Consider the following 19,718-nt stretch of genomic DNA (forward strand, 5'->3'; position numbering starts at 1 on the left):
GGCTCGACGATAGAAGACGCCTGGCGAGAGAAGAGCCGGGTCCCACACAGCTTCCACTGCCAACGGAGCTGAAGAACACCGGAGCTGCCAAGCCCTGCGCCCCAGGTGGCCGCTGTCTTCAGCAGTCAGACCCAGTACTGCTGGCAGAGAACAGAGACAGTCCTGATGAGTGTGAGGTCGCACACTCAGTAATCCCACAGTCTGTACACAATTAGGAGGGAGAACCTCCACCTCCAATCACACACTCATGCAGCTCCTGTCTAACCACTTATCTGGTTGGGGTGTGAAGCGAAGCCGTCGCTGATCACACCAAACGCCAATCCCACAGATAAGGACACACCACAGGAAAACGGCTGCAAAGAAGTTCAGATTATTACTCAATGTTTTGAGTCAGCAGAGAAAATTACCTGGATGGTAGCTGATTTCTTGGCGGGGAGGTGGAGTTGCAATCCGGCCTTTATGGTGGTGGTGATGAGTAGTGGATGAGTGACAGCTGGTACGGTTGATGAGTGACAGCTGTCACTCCTGGTCGCTCCGACGCCCTCTCGTGCTTGAAGCCCGCACTTCAAGCAGGGCGCCATCTTGTGGTGGTGGGCCAGCAGTACCTCCTCTTCAGCGGCCCACACAACACTGCTGGGGGATTTCTATTGCTTTGGCCAGTGTCAAATCTTCACCTTTGTCAAGTAGCCTCTCTTGGACACGCTTTTCTCTGACACCCTCTATTATCGCATCAATCAGCACGTCATCGGGATCTCTGCACTCACAGTCCAGTAGAAGTAGCCTCATATTCTTCAGAAGGTGATCAGAACTTTCTCTTGGTCCCTGTTTCCTTTGCTTGAAACGGTGCCTGGCAATCCGCTTATTTTTCCGCGGTTTCACGTAGCCAGCAAACTTATCCAGGACTTTATTTGGGTTGTCTTTTTCACTCTCAGCCCAGTCGAGCGTAGATTTCTGTGCCCTTCTCACCAATCCATGTGCCGATCCAGCCTGCCTTGCGTTTCGGCTCCAGCGTGGCTAGTAGACCCGCAAACACGAAGCTCACATGGCTGCAAAATCTCTGAAACTCCTGATACAAGTCCACTGCATCCCACTTCTGACAACATGTAATGTACTTATGGTGTGTAAGTACGAGAAGACAAGAATGAGACCAGCCTTGCTCTAGCTGTGTTTACTTGAAGAACCAGGAAGTACGGGCAGTGGCCAGGGACATACAGCATACGTGTATTAGATAATAAACCGACCCTTTTATTTTTTTTTTAACTATATGGATTTGAATGACGTGCGATTACACCAATCATGCTTGAACCCTCGTGCGCATGCGTGAGTTTTTTCACGCGTGTCAGTGACGTCATTTCCCTGTGGGCAGGCCTTGAGTGAGATGTGGTCCCGCCCTCTCGTCTGAATTCCTTTGTTTCACACGCTGCTCGAGACGGCGCGCGTTGCTTTATCAACATTTTTTCTGGACCTGTGAGGAATATCTGAGTGGACACTATTCGAGAAATTAAGCTGGTTTTCGGTGAAAAGTTTAACGGCTGATGAGAGATTATGGGGTGTTTCTGTCGGTGTAAGGACTTCCCACAGAGCAGGACGTCGTGCAGCACTTCCAGGTGCCGTCGTCGGCCTGTTTCGACCTGAAAACATCCTAATTTAAGGCTTAATTCACCCAGGACGTCGTGAGAGAACAGAGAAGATTCAGAAGAGGCCGACATGAGGACTTTATGCGGACATTCCACTGTTTAAGGACATTTTTTAATGAAAGACGTGCGCGCCGAGTCGTCACGGAAACGACTCGGCGAATCTGTGTGCGCCGCGACAGGAAAAACACCTCCGTGTTGAAAACCATTTGTAAAATTCAGCCGGCTTTTGATGGCTTTCAACAAGTGAGTAACTGAGAAATTGTTTAACAGCTTGGGCATGTCCCAACTTGCCCGTTAAGGTTTCCAACGGAGGTGTTTTTCCTGTCGCGACCCCCCGCGGTCGGGTCCGGCCCGACATGCGACTCTGCCCACACGTTCTTTCATTACAAAATGTCTGTTAACAATGGAATGTCCGAATAAACTCCTCATGCCGACTTCTTCTGAAAGTTCTCTGTTCTCTGACGACTTACTGGATCAACAGAGCCTGAAATGTGATAGTTTTCAACTTGAAACAGTGAGACGCTGCCGCCCCGAAGCGCAGATCGCCGTCAGGCGCCGTGGGCCGTCCTTAAATCGACAGTTACAGACCAAAATCTCTCATCAGCCGTTAAAATATTTTACCGAAAACCAGCTGAATTTATCGAATGGTGTCCACTCAGTTGTGCCTTAGAGTTTTGAAAAAATTTTGATCAAACAAAACAGCAGCTTCTGAGCCATTCCTAAACAATGAAAAAACGATGAGAGGGTGGATGACTCCTCACTCAAAGACTGCCCACAGGCGAATGACGTAACCGACAGGCGTGAAAAAACTCTTGCATGCCCACGAGGGTTCAAGCATGTCTGATGTAATCACACGTGATTCAAATCCATATGGTTTTTGAAAAAAATAATAAGGTCGGATACTTTTCTAATAGACCTCGTATACGACTTTTCACATGCATACATTACAGTGTGTGATCACAGTGTCGGAGGAGGTTACAAATTGGCTGATTTTTTTATTATGACTCAGGAATTCTCACGCTTGTCTTTACTGAGGGACTGGAAGTACGAAAGCCCATTTTACGGAAGCTATTTTAAAAAAGTATCTCATATTTTCTCATAATTATGAGACCAGGAGTTCAGCTGTCTATTTGTTTTTTAATCCAGTGAATCATCAGGGTTAAACACGGTCTAAAGGCCCATATTTAATCAATGTCTACAAATAGACGGTGAAAAATAAAACATTTTGAGTGTTTTAATCTTTTCAACAGAAAAATGTTGATTTTTGTTCGACTTCTCCAAGTAGCGGCGTTTTGATTGGCTGATGTGTCTGAGCCAATCACTGTGCTGCTTGGACGGAGGTGACAATCTGCTCGCTGACGTTCACTGTTTTTCGCAAACATTTAAATTTAATTTAATCTTTTATTCTTCTCATTTGTCCGAGTCCGTGGAGTGGTGCGTTTCAGCAGGTAACACACTTTATTTATACATGAGCCAAAATACGGTAATGGATACTGAGGACTCATTAACAGACTATGTTAGCAGGACGGTAGCAGCGGGGCTAGTTTGTAGCAGGTTAGCGTAGTAGCTAAACAGATCAAAGTTAACTTTTTATTTCTGTTTTCTAAATGTATGATTTGTTTCTAATATATTCATTGCACTGGTTCATGGCCGTAACGTCGGCAACAAAATGCGCTTTAAAGAAAACTTTAATCGGACGAAATATTTTTCTGAGTGGACAACAGGAAGTGCGCGTTCACAGACTCGCGCTTCCTGTGCACCATCGTTAGGGTTTCCGTTCTACACTCTTATGCTTGAGGTCACGCAGGTAATCATTGAACCAAGGTGTCTGTGATTTGGGGGAGCGTGGTTTTAATAACGGTGGCACAGTCATGTCGAGTGTAGTTTTGAGCGCTGAGTTTAAACTATCCACAAGACTGTACTGACTGGGTGTTTGCCAAATGTGAAGCTTAGACATCAGGCAGTCTAGCTTCGAGTTCAGTCTTAGTTGAGGAGTTGATGCATCACCGTAGTGATATAAGGTTGTTGTTCCACTAAAGACGGTAGCGAAACTGTAAACTTAATAAGCGAGTGATCAGAGACCACTGATTGACAGCAATACCACGTGTGAGAACCAAAGCCAGGGTATTTCCACTTATGTGTGTCGAGTCCTGAATGCATTGCCGAAATCCTAATGCATCCACAATTTCCATAAATGATTTGCAGAGGGGATCAGAAAGCTTATTTATATGAATGTTAAAGTCACCAATGATCAGAATGTTATCTGCACTTGTTGACAAGTAAGAGATGAACCCACCAAATTAAGAATTCAGAATATGGGGCAGGAGGCCTATATACAGTGAAGTAATACAGCTGATGTTTATTCTTCTGACCTTGGCAATGTGTAATATCCTGAGCAGAGCGGAGAATCAGATGCTGAAACGAGTTATATTTGTGACCCCCAACAGCTAATAAGCTAAACCTGAAGCAGCTGATTGTATTTCGCCTGTTTTAACACGTATAATAAACTTCAGCTTTACTTACATGTCCAGAGATTAAGGATCCACCATGTGGAGTTTATGTCCAGAGTTTAAGGATCCAGTAACCAATTTCATATTTATTTACTTTAAGACTCAATAAAATGTTGTTCAATTTCAATTGAATCAGTTTATAAAGAGCCAAATCATAACAAAAGCCGTTTCAAGATGCCTCACACAGAACAGTTCAACATAAAAAATTAAAATAAGTAAAAATTAAAATACATAATTAAAAACAGAAGTTAAAAAATAAAACAGATAAAAATAAAACTATTCATAAGAAAGAGAATAAAAATAGGTTTTAAGTCTTGACTTAAAAATGTCCACGGACTCCGACTGCCTCACAGTCGCAGAAAGACTGTTCTACAGAGCGGGTGCATGATAAGAAAAAGCTCTTTGACCCGCTGACATATAAAACCTGTAAAGCCTACTTTGAGTACACAAAAATTCACAAGAGGTATCGATAAGTGGAATTGATATATCGATACCCATCCCTAAGCATTACTATTAGTATACCTGGACTGTTGCCCAGCAGTTTGGTTAAATGCCACTGGAGAAATGATAAATAAATGACAGATTATTCAAAATAGGGCTGCTTGTATAGCACTTAAGTGCAGTTATAGGACAAATATCATTACAATGCATAAAAATTTAAACTGGATGTTAACAGGTTTGGTTGTACAATGTGTGGTGTGGTGTATTGTTTCACCATGTGCAGCCACATGGGGAAACAACACACCACACACGAACACATTTCACACGAACATTCCCAGGTCAGTCAGGAAGTCTCACAAAATCTCTCGAGATTAAATGTGGCTTCACAGTAAGCAAACAGAGATACTTTGTGGACTATTTAAAATGGGGAAAAAAACAATAAAAAATAAAAATTAAAGGAGTGGAGACAGCGCGACCACTGGACTTTCTGGTAAGTCAGAACAGCTGTTTTTGAGTTTATTTTCTGCTCTGTATGTCCGTCACTTCACTTTCTGATTGGCTACATGTGACATTCAGCAGGCTGCATGCTCGTTTGTTGTCAGAGGACACAACACACGCTGCGATATCGGGTCAAGACGATCCAACATGTTGAATATGCGCAATTTGCGATCGGAGCACCCCTGACATCCTTCCAAGCAGATCAGAGCACTCTGAACACACCACACACGACAGGAATATCTGATAAGATTATCTTTGGCGTCCTCAGGATTGTCAGGGCATCCTTAAAGTTGTTGGAAAGGGAAGATCGGGTCCGATATCGGCCTAATTATCTTGCCGTGTGAACCAGGCTTTAGTCAAGGACAGACTTTTATATTCACTGATCATTTTTAAGAGAGAGGTTATTGTCAGTAAGTCACCTTCTGTTTTGTTTAGGAATTGTTTAGGGCTGCAGCTATCGATTATTTTAGTAATAGAGTATTCTATTGATTATTCTGGCGATTAATCGAGTAATTGGATAAAAAGTACTTTTGCGTTTTTCAACATCAACAGTCCATGCTCTCTCAAAGCAATGGCACAATGTCGCTGCGCCATCACGCAGATTGTCAAATTTAGTGTAGCCCTTTCTGTTTTCCTCAGTAATTTATTTTTTCACATCTTAACAAGTTTTGGATCTTTCCTGGTGTCAGGAGCTCAGCCAAAGTCGGGCCAAAGACTTGACATTTTGCTGAAATGTTGGGGGGATGTGGCTTTGTCTTCCATGTTTTCCTCAACTTGTGAAATTTAGCCATTTTTAAGTTTTGTTGTTTTTTTTTTTGTTTGTTTGTTTTAAGGTTGGTGGACTGGGTCACTGCGTCATTTTTCTTTTATCCTTCTTTCTCTGCGATTCAGCAGATGCATTTCAGTTGGAGGTTGAAAATGCAAGCCTCGCAGTCAGTTTTTTTTTTATTATTATTATTTTATTTAAGTTTTCGTGTTTGTGAAGGGTTGTGTGTTGCCCACAAAAACGAAAATTAAAAAGCAAAACACTGCGAGTGCGAGTCTGTGCCAAACACAGAAGAAAGAGGCTCTTCTTTCAGAGACTGCTTGTCTGTGTTGCCGGGGACAGAGCTGTGACTTGCCCAGTGTGAGGGGCGTGCTGAGCCGCTCACACCGGGCAGAGAGAGACAGCAGCGGGCCGCCACGTGACTGTTTTTTTTTGTTTTTTTTTAATGGAAACACACTGCTTTGCTTTAAACGCACAGTAAGCTATTTCAGATGATCAGCGTGGACGCTCTTTCTCCTAAAAGGCTTTATTTTACTCTGTGTGTCGCATTGGAAGGATGTAGCTTTTGTGCTAAATTGATTAGCACTTACACAGCCTATGCGCATGCTCGAGTCTTCCTCTGTTTTTTTTTTTTCCTGGGGACGTTACATCGCCGCACACAGGCCTGGCATGTGTACTACAACGTTAAATGAAGCTTCAAGGCACAAAATTCGCCTCAATCATTTTTTGTAATCAAAATATTCGACTTACTCATCTAATCATTTCAGCTCTAGAATTTTTCTTTTAGTTCAGAAAATCATAGATGTATAACCAGACATGCTGTGGCGGGAAACTTTAGGCTACCTGCAGCTAGAACTAATGCCATTAAGAACACTGTCATCTTTAGGGGTATGAATGAATGGAATTTATTACCTGATCACATCAAACTTACTTCAAATGAATGCCTTAAAAAAAACTTCTAAAACTGCATTTATTAATATAATGAGTAATCTGGGTTTAACGATTCATTTGATTGGATTTTTCTTTTTTGTTACTTTTTATTTTATTTTTTTACTTGTATACTTTTTTGCATTTTTGATTTATGTATATTGTGTTTGTAAATCTGTGTGGACTCCAGGAAGAGTAGCTGCAGCTCTGCTGCAGCTTATGGGGGTCCTAATAAATAATTGATAAGAAATGATTAAATCCAAAGACATCAAGTCTTTTTGCTTAACAATTCCCTTATCGGTTCTTCAGTTCACATTGTGTCAGAGCAGCTGTTGTTTTTGAGGGTGTGTTTTCTTCCACCTGTGAAAAATTATAATTTCTCTACAGCTTCTGCAGTGGGTCTGCGGGTCTACTTGAGGCAGAGAAGCAGCGCTGCAACCCACTTCTTCTCTGCTTCGCTGCTTATCAGAAGCAGTGGGTCTGCAATCTCTTCATTAACTTCCTCTCAAAGCCATTTAAAGATGTCAGTCATGAGTCACCTTTTTGCTGATTAAAGTCACTAACTGGGACTCTTGTCTTGTTGCGGGCAATAATGAGAACCGTCTTCCGTTCCACACCGAAGTTTATATTCCTTCCTCATTAACTTTTTGTGGGGCGGCGCACGTGATGGTTCTCTGCCGACAAAACTACAGATTCCATATTTATATACTTTAACCCGTTTATGCCCAGATTTATATATATATATATATATATATATATATATATATGTATATGTGGAAAAAGTTGCATGAGTCCCTTTGAGATTTTTTTTTTTTTTTTTTTTTTTTACACTTCAGCAACAGTTGTTGCCAGTGTTGCAAAACGGGGTAAGACTCAATAAAATGCTGACATAGAAAACCTGTAAAGCCTACTTTTAGTACACAGAGGTATTGATAAGGGATTCAATAAAGAATCAGCTCAATAAGTGGAATTGATAATAGCATCAGTATCCATAAAATCTTATCAATACCGATTCCTATTCCGATTCCTGAGTGTGTTCTGTGGTGCTGTTGACCAAAGTGCAGCACGCAACAGACAACCAAAGTGACAATTTTCAAACTTTACAAGTATCAAGCATTTCTTCAACTGGACTGAACCTCTGAGTTGTGTGAAAACATCATCTGGGTGCAAATCAAGAATGTGAAAAAAAAATCTAAACCAAGGACGCTTGATGTATAATTCCACAGTATCAGTTCCATCAGTGCAGTAACTTCATGGTGACAGTGCTGCTGATTTGTCTTCACTGTGACACATGTTCTTCATATTATTTGCTTCCTTGCAGACATGTTGCAGCAGTTGGTGATTAACGAAGAAATGCTCCAGCAGCAGGAGTTGAATCTGAGTGTTGACTGGAAGGACATTAAACAGGAACAAAAGGAAGTCTGGACAAGTAACGAGGGACAACAGCTTCACCGGCTGGAGACTGAGAAGACCAAGTTACATTTTGTCCCTGTGAAGACTGAAAATGATGATGAAATACCACAGTCATCACAGGTTCTTCAAAACTCAGGTAGGAATTGATCAAAACTCTGTGAAACGTCTGTTAGTGGGAGCAGGTGTTCCACTGCTAAGAAACAATTTAATGACTCTGAATATGAGATGAGATGAGATATACTTTATTGATCTCACAGTGGAGAAATTACGTTTACACTCCACTTACCTCAGACCGCAATTAGTCCACAATTATTACTTGTTTACCGTAATAATGGCACACATCAGAATTAAAGATAGTACATACACATTTGACATTGTTTATGTGCATGAAATTTGAAGAAGTCCGTTATCTGAATTGAGGCAAGTGGGTGAAGGTCACGCAGCAACCCTTAGTTGCGCCACCGTCAGCTTGGGGGGGGGGACCAGCTGCAGCTAAAACCACGCCGCCCCTGCAGAAGGGAAGGAATGACGTGAGCAGAAGCCGGAGTGGGGCGTGTGTGATGGGGAGTAGGAGGGGGGTGGGGGGAGGGAGTGGAACATGCTTCAGTCCTGTGAAACAGTTTATTGTCTTTGTGAGTTGAGATAAGAAACAGCCAAATGTTCACCAAGGCCAAGACATTCCTCTGGAGGAAAACCGTCGGGCAATTTGTCCTTCAGCTGATAAGCCTGCCGTGTTGTTGATTGAGCAGTGAAAAACACTTTTTACAGCTTTGCTAGAACAACCAAATCCCAATTATGAATTAAGAATACACCTTCACTGAACAACCAAATTCCAATTAAGAATATTCAATTTCAATTCATTTTCATTTATATAGCGCCAAATCACAACAGAGTTGCCTCAAAGCGCTTCACACAGGTAAGGTCTAACCTTACCAACCCCCAGAGCAACAGTGGTAAGGAAAAACTCCCTCTGAGGAAGAAACCTCAAGCAGACCAGACTCAAAGGGGTGACACTCTGCTTGGGCCAAGATACAGAAATAAATTACAGAACAATTCACGGACGAATATACAAGAAATGCTATTGGCGCGCAGGACAGGAGGATCGCCAACATGAATACAACTCCCATCTCTGGATGGAGCTGCTCCTTAAACAGAGAGAAAAAACAGAATCAGGCATCAGAAAGACAAAAAATACTGTAAAGTATCGGACCTTTTTATTTTTTGCAAAAACCTGATTGATTTGAATCACGTGTGCTTGCATGAGCCAACTTTGAACCTTCGTGCGCATGCGTGAACTTTTTCACGCCTGTCGATTGCGTCATTTCCTGGTAAGCAGCCTTTGTGTGGGACGTGTGCTGTGCGCTCGGGGGATTTTCATTTCAAGGAAAAAGACGGAATCATCATCCGAATGGTTTCCACCTGGCTGTCGCCCAGTTTCTGGCAAAATTTGATGCGGCGCTGCTCCAGTTGTTCTGTCTTTTTCCTTGAAATGAAAATCCGCTGAGCGCACTACACATGTCCTCACACAAAGGCTGCTTACCAGAAAATGATGCAATCGACAGGCGTGAAAAAGTTCACGCAGCGCACGGAGGTTCAAGGTTTGCTCATGCAAGCACACGTGATTCAAATCCATCAGGTTTTTGCAAAAAATAAAAAGGTCCGATACTTTTCTAACAGACCTCGTATAATTTGGCAGCATTAAACAACAAGAAAAACAGAGAAATACTAAGGTGATCGCCGGCCGCTAGCCCTGAACTTCACTAAAAGACCCAGAATTTAGGTAAAGTTGAGGCCGCAGCCCGCTTCTATTACTAATAAATGAATTAAGAGTAAAAAGCGTAAAACAAAACTGTACCAGTATGCTAGCCATATGAAAGGGAAAATAAGTGCGTCTTAAGTCTGGACTTGAAAATCTCCACAGAATCTGACTGTTTTATTGACGCAGGGAGATCATTCCACAGAACAGGGGCATGATAAGAGAAAGCTCTGTGACCCGCAGACTTCTTATTCACCTTAGGGACACAAAGTAGTCCTGCACCCTGAGAACGTAAAGCCCGAGCCGGTACGTAAGGTTTAATTAGGTCAGCTAGGTAGGGAGGTGCCAGTCCATGAATAATTTTATAGGTTAGTAGCAGAACCTTAAAATCTGATCTCACTGGGACAGGAAACCAGTGAAGGGATGCCAAAATGGGTGTAATGTGGTCGAACTTTCTGCTTCGTGTCAAAAGTCTGGCTGCAGCATTTTGAACCAATTGGAGACCCCTAATGCTACAACCCCTGGCAAAAATTATGGAATCACCGGCCTCAGAGGATGTTCATTCAGTTGTTTAATTTTGTAGAAAAAAAAGCAGATCACAGACATGACACAAAACTAAAGTCATTTCAAATGGCAACTTTCTGGCTTTAAGAAACAGTATAAGAAATCAAGAAAAAAAGATTGTGGCAGTCAGTAACGGTTACTTTTTTAGACCAAGCAGAGGAAAAAAATATGGAATCACTCAATTCTGAGGAAAAAATTATGGAATCACCCTGTAAATTTTCATCCCCCAAATTAACACCTGCATCAAATCAGATCTGCTCATTGACATTGACCCTATGTGTCTTTTTGCAAAGAATGTTTTTGCAGTTTTTGCTCTATGGCAAGATGCATTATCATCTTGAAAAATGATTTCATCATCCCCAAACATCCTTTCAGTTGTCCAAATTATCGACATAAACTTGTGCATTTATTGATGATGTAATGACAGCCATCTCCCCAGTGCCTTTACCTGACATGCAGCCCCATATCATCAGTGACTGTGGAAATTTACATGTTCTCTTCAGGCAGTCATCTTTATAAATCTCATTGGAAAGGCACCAAACAAAAGTTCCAGCATCATCACCTTGCCCAATGCAGATTCGAGATTCATCACTGAATATGACTTTCATCCAGTCATCCACAGTCCACGATTGCTTTTCCTTAGCCCATTGTAACCTTGTTTTTTTCTGTGTAGGTGTTAATGATGCCTTTCGTTTAGCTTTTCTGTATGTAAATCCCATTTCATTTAGGCGGTTTCTTACAGTTCGGTCACAGACGTTGACTCCAGTTTCCTCCCATTCGTTCCTCATTTGTTTTGTTGTACATTTTTTGATTTTTGAGACATATTGCTTTAAGTTTTCTGTCTTGACGCTTTGATGTCTTCCTTGGTCTACCAGTATGTTTGCCTTTAACGACCTTCCCATGTTGTTTGTATTTGGTCCAGAGTTTAGACACAGCTGACTGTGAACAACCAACATCTTTTGCAACATTGCGTGATGATTTACTCTCTTTTAAGAGTTTGATAATCCTCTCCTTTGTTTCAATTGACATCTCTCGTGTTGGAGCCATGATTCATGTCAGTCCACTTGGTGCAACAGCTCTCCAAGGTGTGTTCACTCCTTTTTAGATGCAAACTAACGAGCAGATCTGATATGATGCAGGTGTTAGTTTTGGGGATGAAAATTTACAGGGTGATTCCATAATTTTTTCCTCAGAATTGAGTGATTCCATATTTTTTTCCTCTGCTTGGTCTAAAAAAGTAACTGTTACTGACTGCCACAATCTTTTTTTCTTGATTTCTTATAGTGTTTCTTAAAGCCAGAAAGTTGCCATTTGAAATGACTTTAGTTTTGTGTCATGTCTGTGATCTGCTTTTTTTCTACAAAATTAAACAACTGAATGAACATCCTCCGAGGCCGGTGATTCCATAATTTTTGCCAGGGGTTGTAGACTGCAGTAAACCATAAAATAGAACATTGCAGTAGTCCAATCTAGAAGAGATAAATGCATGGATCAGGGTCTCAGCATCAGCCATAAACAGGATGGGATGAATCTTCGCTATATTTCGCAGGTGGAAGAAAGCAGTCCTAGTAATATTACTAATGTGGAGGCCAAAGGACAACGAAGGATCAAAAATTACCCCAGGGTTCCTCACTTTGTCAGTGTGATGTATGACACACGAGCCGAGGCTGAGCGTTAACTGGTCAAATTGATGCCGATATCTCACTGGAACAAGAACCATAATTTCAGTCTTATCAGAGTTTAAAAGTAGGAAGTTTCTAGACATCCAACTTCTCACTGCTGCAAGGCAATCTTCTAAGGATTTTATGTGAACGAGATTACCAGCAGTTATCGGCATGTATAACTGAGTATCATCTGCATAGCAGTGAAAGGTAATCCCAAAATGCCGCAATATGTGCCCAAGGGGTGCTATATAAAGGGAGAAAAGCAGGGGGCCTAAGACAGACCCCTGTGGAACCCCAAATTTCATGTTACTAAGGTTAGAGGTAGTGTTACTGTACAAAACAGTGAGAACGACTGGTCAAGTATGACGTCAGTCATGCAAGGGCACTCCCAGTAATCCCATAATGATTTTCCAGCCTATCAAGTAGAATATGATGATCCACTGTATCAAATACAGCACTGAGATCTAACAGCAACAGAACCGTAGTGGTGTCCGAATCCATTGTAAGCAGAAGATCATTCACCACTTTAGTGAGAGCCGTCTCTGTGGAATGATATTTTCTAAAAGCAGACTGCAGTGGCTCAAAGAGATTATTCTCACTAAGATAGTCTACGAGCTGCCGTGACACCACTTTTTCCAGAATTTTAGAGAAAAATGATAGATTTGATATTGGCCAATAGTTTGTCAATACACTAGGGTCAAGATTAGGTTTCTTAAGTAATAATTTAATCACTGCAGATTTGAAACATTTAGGAACAGATCCAGAAGTTAAAGAAAGATTAATAATTTCCAACACAGTTGGCCCAAGAGTGGGCCACAGGTCCTGAAACAGTTTTGTTGGTATAGGATCAGATAAATAGGTTGTGCTTTTTGTTGACATTACGAGTTTTGTCAGCATGCCTAGTGAGATACTATCAAATTCTGTAAATCTAGGTAATACCTCAGTAGTGGCGCCCACCTCAATAGCAGGGTGTAGTGGCTGGGTTAAGGCATGCTGGGATATGTTTAACCTGATGTCTTCTATTTTCTTCCCAAAGTAATCCAGGAAATCTTGTGCTATAAAAGGAGAGCAAACTTCAGGTGGTTGTCCATGCATAAGTGTTGCCACCATGTCGAACAAGAACTTTGAGTTATGCTTGTTTCTGTTGATCAAATCAGAATAGTAAGTCTGCTTTGTAGCCAATAATGCATGCTTATAGTCTAAGATAGCATCACGCCACGCAAGGTGAAATACTTCTAATTTTGAATGACGCCATTTCTGTTCTAGACCTCTTGCTTTATGCTTGAGGTCTTGCAGATAATCATTGAACCAAGGTGACTGTGTTTTTGGGGAGCGTGGTTTTAACACAGGTGGTGCAATCATGTCAAGTATAGTTTTGAGCACTGAGTTTAAACTATCCACGTCTGTGTACTGACTGGGTATTTGTCAAATGTGAAGCTAAGACATCAGGCAGTCTAGCTTCGAGTTCAGTCTTAGTTGAGGAGTTGATACATCGCCGTAATGATATATAAGGTTGTTGTTCCACTAAACACGGCAGCGAAACTGTAAACTTAATAAGTGAGTGATCAGACACCACTGATGTAAGAGGCATGATGTCAATATTCGTGACAGCAATACCACGTGCGAGAACCAGATCCAGGGTATTTTCACTAATGTGTGTCAAATCCCGAATGCACTGCCGAAATCCTAATGCAGCCACAATTTCCATAAATGATTTGCAGAGGGGATCAGAAGGCTTATTTATATGAATGACTGAAAAACGAACAGAAGTATTAAATGTGTAAAAAGAAACAACTATAAAAAGTAACGACGAGGGGGGGGGGGTCGACCTAGCTAGCGAAAGCTAACCGCTAGCGAATGGTAATTGCTAGCGATTCACAACAGGACTGTTGTTAAATAACGTTCAGAGTAGATACAATTAATAACCAGAAGAGTGCTAAACAGAAATAAAAGAAGCGTATACAACCGTGTTAAGTTCAGAGTGGCGTCACAGCAACAAACAATCTATCAGAAGCAAGTTGCCAGATCTTTGAAAATCAGTAAGCAGTTTGTTACTGGTACAGCAGCTTTTGCAGTCTTCAGGGAAATTTATCCAACTGACAGTCTTCATCCTCAGATACTTTTTGGGGTTTTCCTCTTCCCGTTATGTGACCAACACAGGGAAGCCGCCAGTGGTGGGCACAGTTCCGCTAACCGCTAATTATCGAAGCTAATGTTTTCATTATTGAATTAGCTTTTCAGATAAACCATCAGCGGATCAATTATCTTTCCATAAATTTTGGTCCAATAATTTTTAGACCACTAACATATTATTACAAGCTTAGTGAATAAAGCTTGAACAGTTAATAAACATTTTTAAAGTCTGATGTCAAAGATTTTAGAGCCTACCTGTTTAATGTTTTGTAGTAGATGTACAGTTCTCTCCTCTGCAATCAGAGGAGAGCTGGTCACCAAAATAACCAAAATGGGAGCCAAAAAAAAATAAAAAAAAATCATTTCTCTTGACACCCTACTAACTAGCCAGCAATATCACCCGAGCCATCCAGAGACATACACTTTTAACTTATGGTTAAAATTTTAACCAAACTAATTTTGGACAAGTTATTTAAATTAACATCACGTCTGAAGTTTTATAAAGTGAAAATATCAGATATATGTTTCGTTTTAAAGTATTGCATTAATTTTAAAGGTTTTAGTGTGGACTCCGCAGTGCATTATTGGTACCGTAAAAGTTCACGACAGGAGAAATGCATTTGAGACACTCTGATCAGGCTCCACACGGACAACAGCATTAGACCCTTTCTATATTGTGCCAAAACTCTCTTGAATATTCTCTGGGTTTATAGATGTTATTGTTTGTTTTATGTAAAAATGCCAGAAGAAGCTCAGGTTGCTTCTCCATTATTTTCAGTTGGAATCACTGTGAGCTGCAATCGCTTCCTGTTTGCTCTATAATGTCCTACTTATTGTCCTTTACAAGACTGTTTGTCGTCTTTGTTCCAGAGTAATATACAACCCCAATTTCAATGGGGTTGTGAAATGTAAATAAAAACAGAGTACAATGATTTGCAAATCCTCTTCAACCTGTATTCAATTGAATACACCACAAAGACAAGATTTTTAATGTTCAAACTGATAAACTTTATTTTTGTGCAAATATTTGCTCATTTTGAAATGGATACCTGCAACACGTTTCAAAAAAGCTGGACAGTGGTATGTTTACCACTGTGTTGCATCACCTTTCCTTCTAATGGGCCTTTCACACTGAACACGACGGAAGCGTCAAATGCTTCAAAAATCGGTCTAAAAAGCATTATTTTCAATGAGCCGCGTTGCTTTTTAGATGCGTCAGAAGTGTTGCGTCAAAAGCCGAGCTAAACTGACACTTTTGATGGGAGCGCGCATTGCCGCTTGTCGGCAGGCTGATGCGGTCAAAGTTCAACCCAGTCCAACTTTCGACGCTCTGAGATGTGACGTACCTTCGCGCTGTCCAATAGGAACGGCACGTCGGGCCAAAATACGGAAGACTAGTGGCAGAAACCACTGATGTGTACAAAACAAACGTCTCACAGGACTGCTCATTTATAGAGCAGTTTTCTGAAGAAAAATCCTTGGAAATGTTTTTTGTTGTAGTTTGTTACTTCAGAATTTCTGATTGCTGTTAAAAACGTTTAGAACACTTGTAATTAAAATAGCTAAATAAATCAATAAATGGTTCTTTAGAAACCTTTCATCTGTAAATGAAAACCACCTGTTATTTCAGATTAGATAATTTCTTGTCTAACATAAGGAACTTCGGACATTTATTTTTAGACAAAATAACATGGAAATTTGTACATTTTTTAAAGTCTGGTAGATTATTTATATCTCATTTCAACCAGAAAAACAGACACTGTAAATAAATACAAATGTTTATTAGAAATGCAACAGGAAATAATTTAACAATGACTGCAGTGTGAATTGTAAAGTAGGATTTCTGTGACATAAACCTCATGATGAATTTTTTTATAGTCATTTCAACTTGTAATTTCACCAAAATATGTAATTGCCTTTAATGTTGTTATCAGGACAGATTCATTTATAAATTATGAATTTGAGTGCAATAAGTGGAGAGCTTCTGCCTGTGCAAATGTCTTTTGACTTTGATTCGTGGACATTTTTAATGATCCGTTCATTTATTGTTAAAATATAAAATGAAACAGCTTTTTTAAAATTAATAAAATATTTGCTGTTCAAAGAGCCTTTTATTTAGAAGCAGGTGATGTTCTGCTGGATTCTCGGGACCAGATGAAGGTCTCTTCTACAGCTTTGAACTCTGGTGGTGTTGCTGAAGACACTTTTGTCCTATTTTGAAGAGCAGAGATGTTTTCTTTCGACTGGACTTCATGGTGTTCAGCTCATCAATGGAAGTTTGGTTGTCTGCACAGCAAATGTTCCTGATTGGAACAAATAAAAATATTTCTTTAAATATAAAGAAACACTAAATTTAATTTAACACTAATTTAAATATATATATATATATATATATATATATATATATATATATATATATATACACTCAACAAAAGTATAAACGCAACACTTTTGGTTTTGCTCCCATTTTGTATGAGATGAACTCAAAGATCTAAAACTTTTTCCACATACACAATATCACCATTTCCCTCAAATATTGTTCACAAACCAGTCTAAATCTGTGATTGTGAGCACTTCTCCTTTGCTGAGATAATCCATCCCACCTCACAGGTGTGCCATATCAAGATGCTGATTAGACACCATGATTAGTGCACAGGTGTGCCTTAGACTGCCCACAATAAAAGGCCACTCTGAAAGGTGCAGTTTTATCACACAGCACAATGCCACAGATGTCGCAAGATTTGAGGGAGCGTGCAATTGGCATACTGACAGCAGGAATGTCAACCACAGCTGTTGCTCGTGTATTGAATGTTCATTTCTCTACCATAAGCCGTCTCCAAAGGCGTTTCAGATAATTTGGCAGTACATCCAACCAGCCTCACAACTGCAGACCACATGTAACCACACCAGCCCAGGACCTCCACATCCAGCATGTTCACCTCCAAGATCGTCTGAGACCAGCCACTCGGACAGCTGCTGAAACAATCGGTTTGCATAACCAAAGAATTTCTGCACAAACTGTCAGAAACCGTCTCAGGGAAGCTCATCTGCATGCTCGTCGTCCTCATCGGGGTCTCGACCTGACTCCAGTTCGTCGTCGTAACCGACTTGAGTGGGCAAATGCTCACATTTGCTGGCGTTTGGCACGTTGGAGAGGTGTTCTCTTCACGGATGAATCCCGGTTCACACTGTTCAGGGCAGCTGGCAGACAGCGTGTGTGGTGTCGTGTGGGTTAGCGGTTTTCTGATGTCAATGTTGTGGATCGAGTGGCCCATGGTGGCGGTGGGGTTATGGTATGGGCAGGTGTCTGTTATGGATGAAGAACACAGGTGCATTTTATTGATGGCATTTTGAATGCACAGAGATACCGTGACGAGATCCTGAGGCCCATTGTTGTGCCATGCATCCAAGAACATCACCTCATGTTGCAGCAGGATAATGCACGGCCCCATGTTGCAAGGATCTGTACACAATTCTTGGAAGCTGAAAATGTCACAGTTCTTGCATGGCCGGCATACTCACTGGACATGTCACCCATTGAGCATGTTTGGGATGCTCTGGACCGGCATATACGACAGCGTGTACCAGTTCCTGCCAATATCCAGCAACTTTGCACAGCCATTGAAGAGGAGTGGAACAACATTCCATAGGCCACAATTGACAACCTGATCAACTCGATGCGAAGGAGATGTGTTGCACTGCATGAGGCAAATGGTGGTCACACCAGATACTGACTGGTATCCCCCCCCAATAAAACAAAACTGCACCTTTTAGAGTGGCCTTTTATTGTGGACAGTCTAAGGCACACCTGTGCACTAATCATGGTGTCTAATCAGCATCTTGATATGGCACACCTGTGAGGTGGGATGGATTATCTCAGCAAAGGAGAAGTGCTCACTATCACAGATTTAGACTGGTTTGTGAACAATATTTGAGGGAAATGGTGATATTGTGTATGTGGAAAAAGTTTTAGATCTTTGAGTTCATCTCATACAAAATGGGAGCAAAACCAAAAGTGTTGCATTTATATTTTTGTTGAGTGTATATAAAACCCGGGAAAAAACAATGGAAAAAAATGCCCCCCAAAAAAAGTTATTTAAAGTTGAAAGTTTTGGTCTCCGAAAAAAGCTGTAGCTTTATTTGGTAAAAATAAGAGACTGAACCATTTTACAAATTAAAGCGTTCACTCAGATCAACTGTGCTAAAAAGCTAAGCTAACAGCCAGTCAATAAACCTTCACAGCAGTGCAGAAACGTTTTACTTTTATTTTATTCTCACCTCGATAAAGCTGCAGAACTAAACTCTGTTGGGCAAACTGGGACTTCGCATATAGCCAAAAAGTGGGAGATTTCGGACTGAGTGGTTCTGCTCCATCCCCCCGGCTGCCTGCCTCGGTCTGCTCAGGAATGATGCCTGAAGGTCGGCTTCTCAGTGCTGGTCGGCCCGCTGTCGCGGTTCGATCGATATCCCACCAAGTGATGGGAGAATCGTTCTACTGCTGTTTTTTTTTTAAAGCTTTTTTATGGTTCAAGCGGTGCACATTCAATATGGCGATCACTGAACTTTTTTCAGGTTGTGGAAACAGCCCGAGTGTGACATAGAAAACTCTGCCCCCTTGCCGCTTCCGAAGCAAAGCGTCTGACGTCACGCGTCAACGCATCCGAAGGATTGGGAAGCTTTGATGGATTGGCCTGATGTATTCAATGTGAAAGGCCCTTAACACATGCTGCCATCCAAGCAACGTCTTTTTCAGGGAAGTCCCTGCTTATTTCAGCAAGACAATGCCAAGCCACATTCTGCACATGTTACAACAGCGTGACTTTGTAGTAAAAGAGTGCGGGTACTAGACTGGCCTGCCTGCAGTCCAGACCTGTCGCCCATTGAAAATGGGTGGCACATTATGAAGCGCAAAATACGACTTCAACAATTAGTGTCCTCAGTTCCCAAACGCTTATTGAGTGTTGTTAGAAGGAAAGGTGATGTCACACAGTGGTAAACATACCACTGTCCGAGCTTTTTTGAAACGTGTTGCAGGCATCCATTTCAAAATGAGCAAATATTTGCACAAAAACAATAAAGTTTATCACTTTGAATATTAAATATCTTGTCTTTGTTGTATATTCAATTGAATATAGGTTGAAGAGGATTTTCAAATCATTGTATTCTGTTTATATTTACATTTTACACAAGGTCTCACTTCATTGGATTTTAGTTTGTACAACCCCTGGCAAAAATTCTGGAATCACCGGCCTCGGAGGATGTTCATTCAGTTGTTTAATTTTGTAGAAAAAAAGCAGATCACAGACATGACACAAAACTAAAGTAATTTCAAATGGCAACTTTCTAGCTTTAAGAAACACTATAAGAAATCAGGAAAAAAAAATTGTGGCAGTCAGTAACGGTTACTTT

General features: G+C 41.1%; 2 protein-coding genes across 4 annotated transcripts in view; both read left to right on the forward strand.

Annotated features, from left to right (window-relative positions):
* LOC117522193 (gastrula zinc finger protein XlCGF57.1-like) overlaps positions 1–19,718 on the forward strand; it is a 215,668-nt gene that overhangs the window by 33,436 nt on the left and 162,514 nt on the right. The gene's annotated exons all lie outside the window — the stretch shown is intronic.
* Positions 3,032–19,718, forward strand: part of LOC117522183 (gastrula zinc finger protein XlCGF57.1-like) — an 89,544-nt gene continuing 72,857 nt past the window's right edge. For 2 of the 3 annotated variants that reach the window (XM_034183581.1, XM_034183580.1), the window contains exon 1: positions 8,133–8,328. In XM_034183581.1, coding sequence (XP_034039472.1) covers positions 8,133–8,328 — 196 coding nt within the window. Of the gene's footprint in view, positions 3,086–8,132; positions 8,329–19,718 lie in introns of those variants that run through there. The other variant, XM_034183582.1, reaches the window with a different exon arrangement.

The sequence above is a fragment of the Thalassophryne amazonica genome, chromosome 12, assembly GCF_902500255.1.
Source record: "Thalassophryne amazonica chromosome 12, fThaAma1.1, whole genome shotgun sequence".
NCBI classification, from domain to species: domain Eukaryota; kingdom Metazoa; phylum Chordata; class Actinopteri; order Batrachoidiformes; family Batrachoididae; genus Thalassophryne; species Thalassophryne amazonica.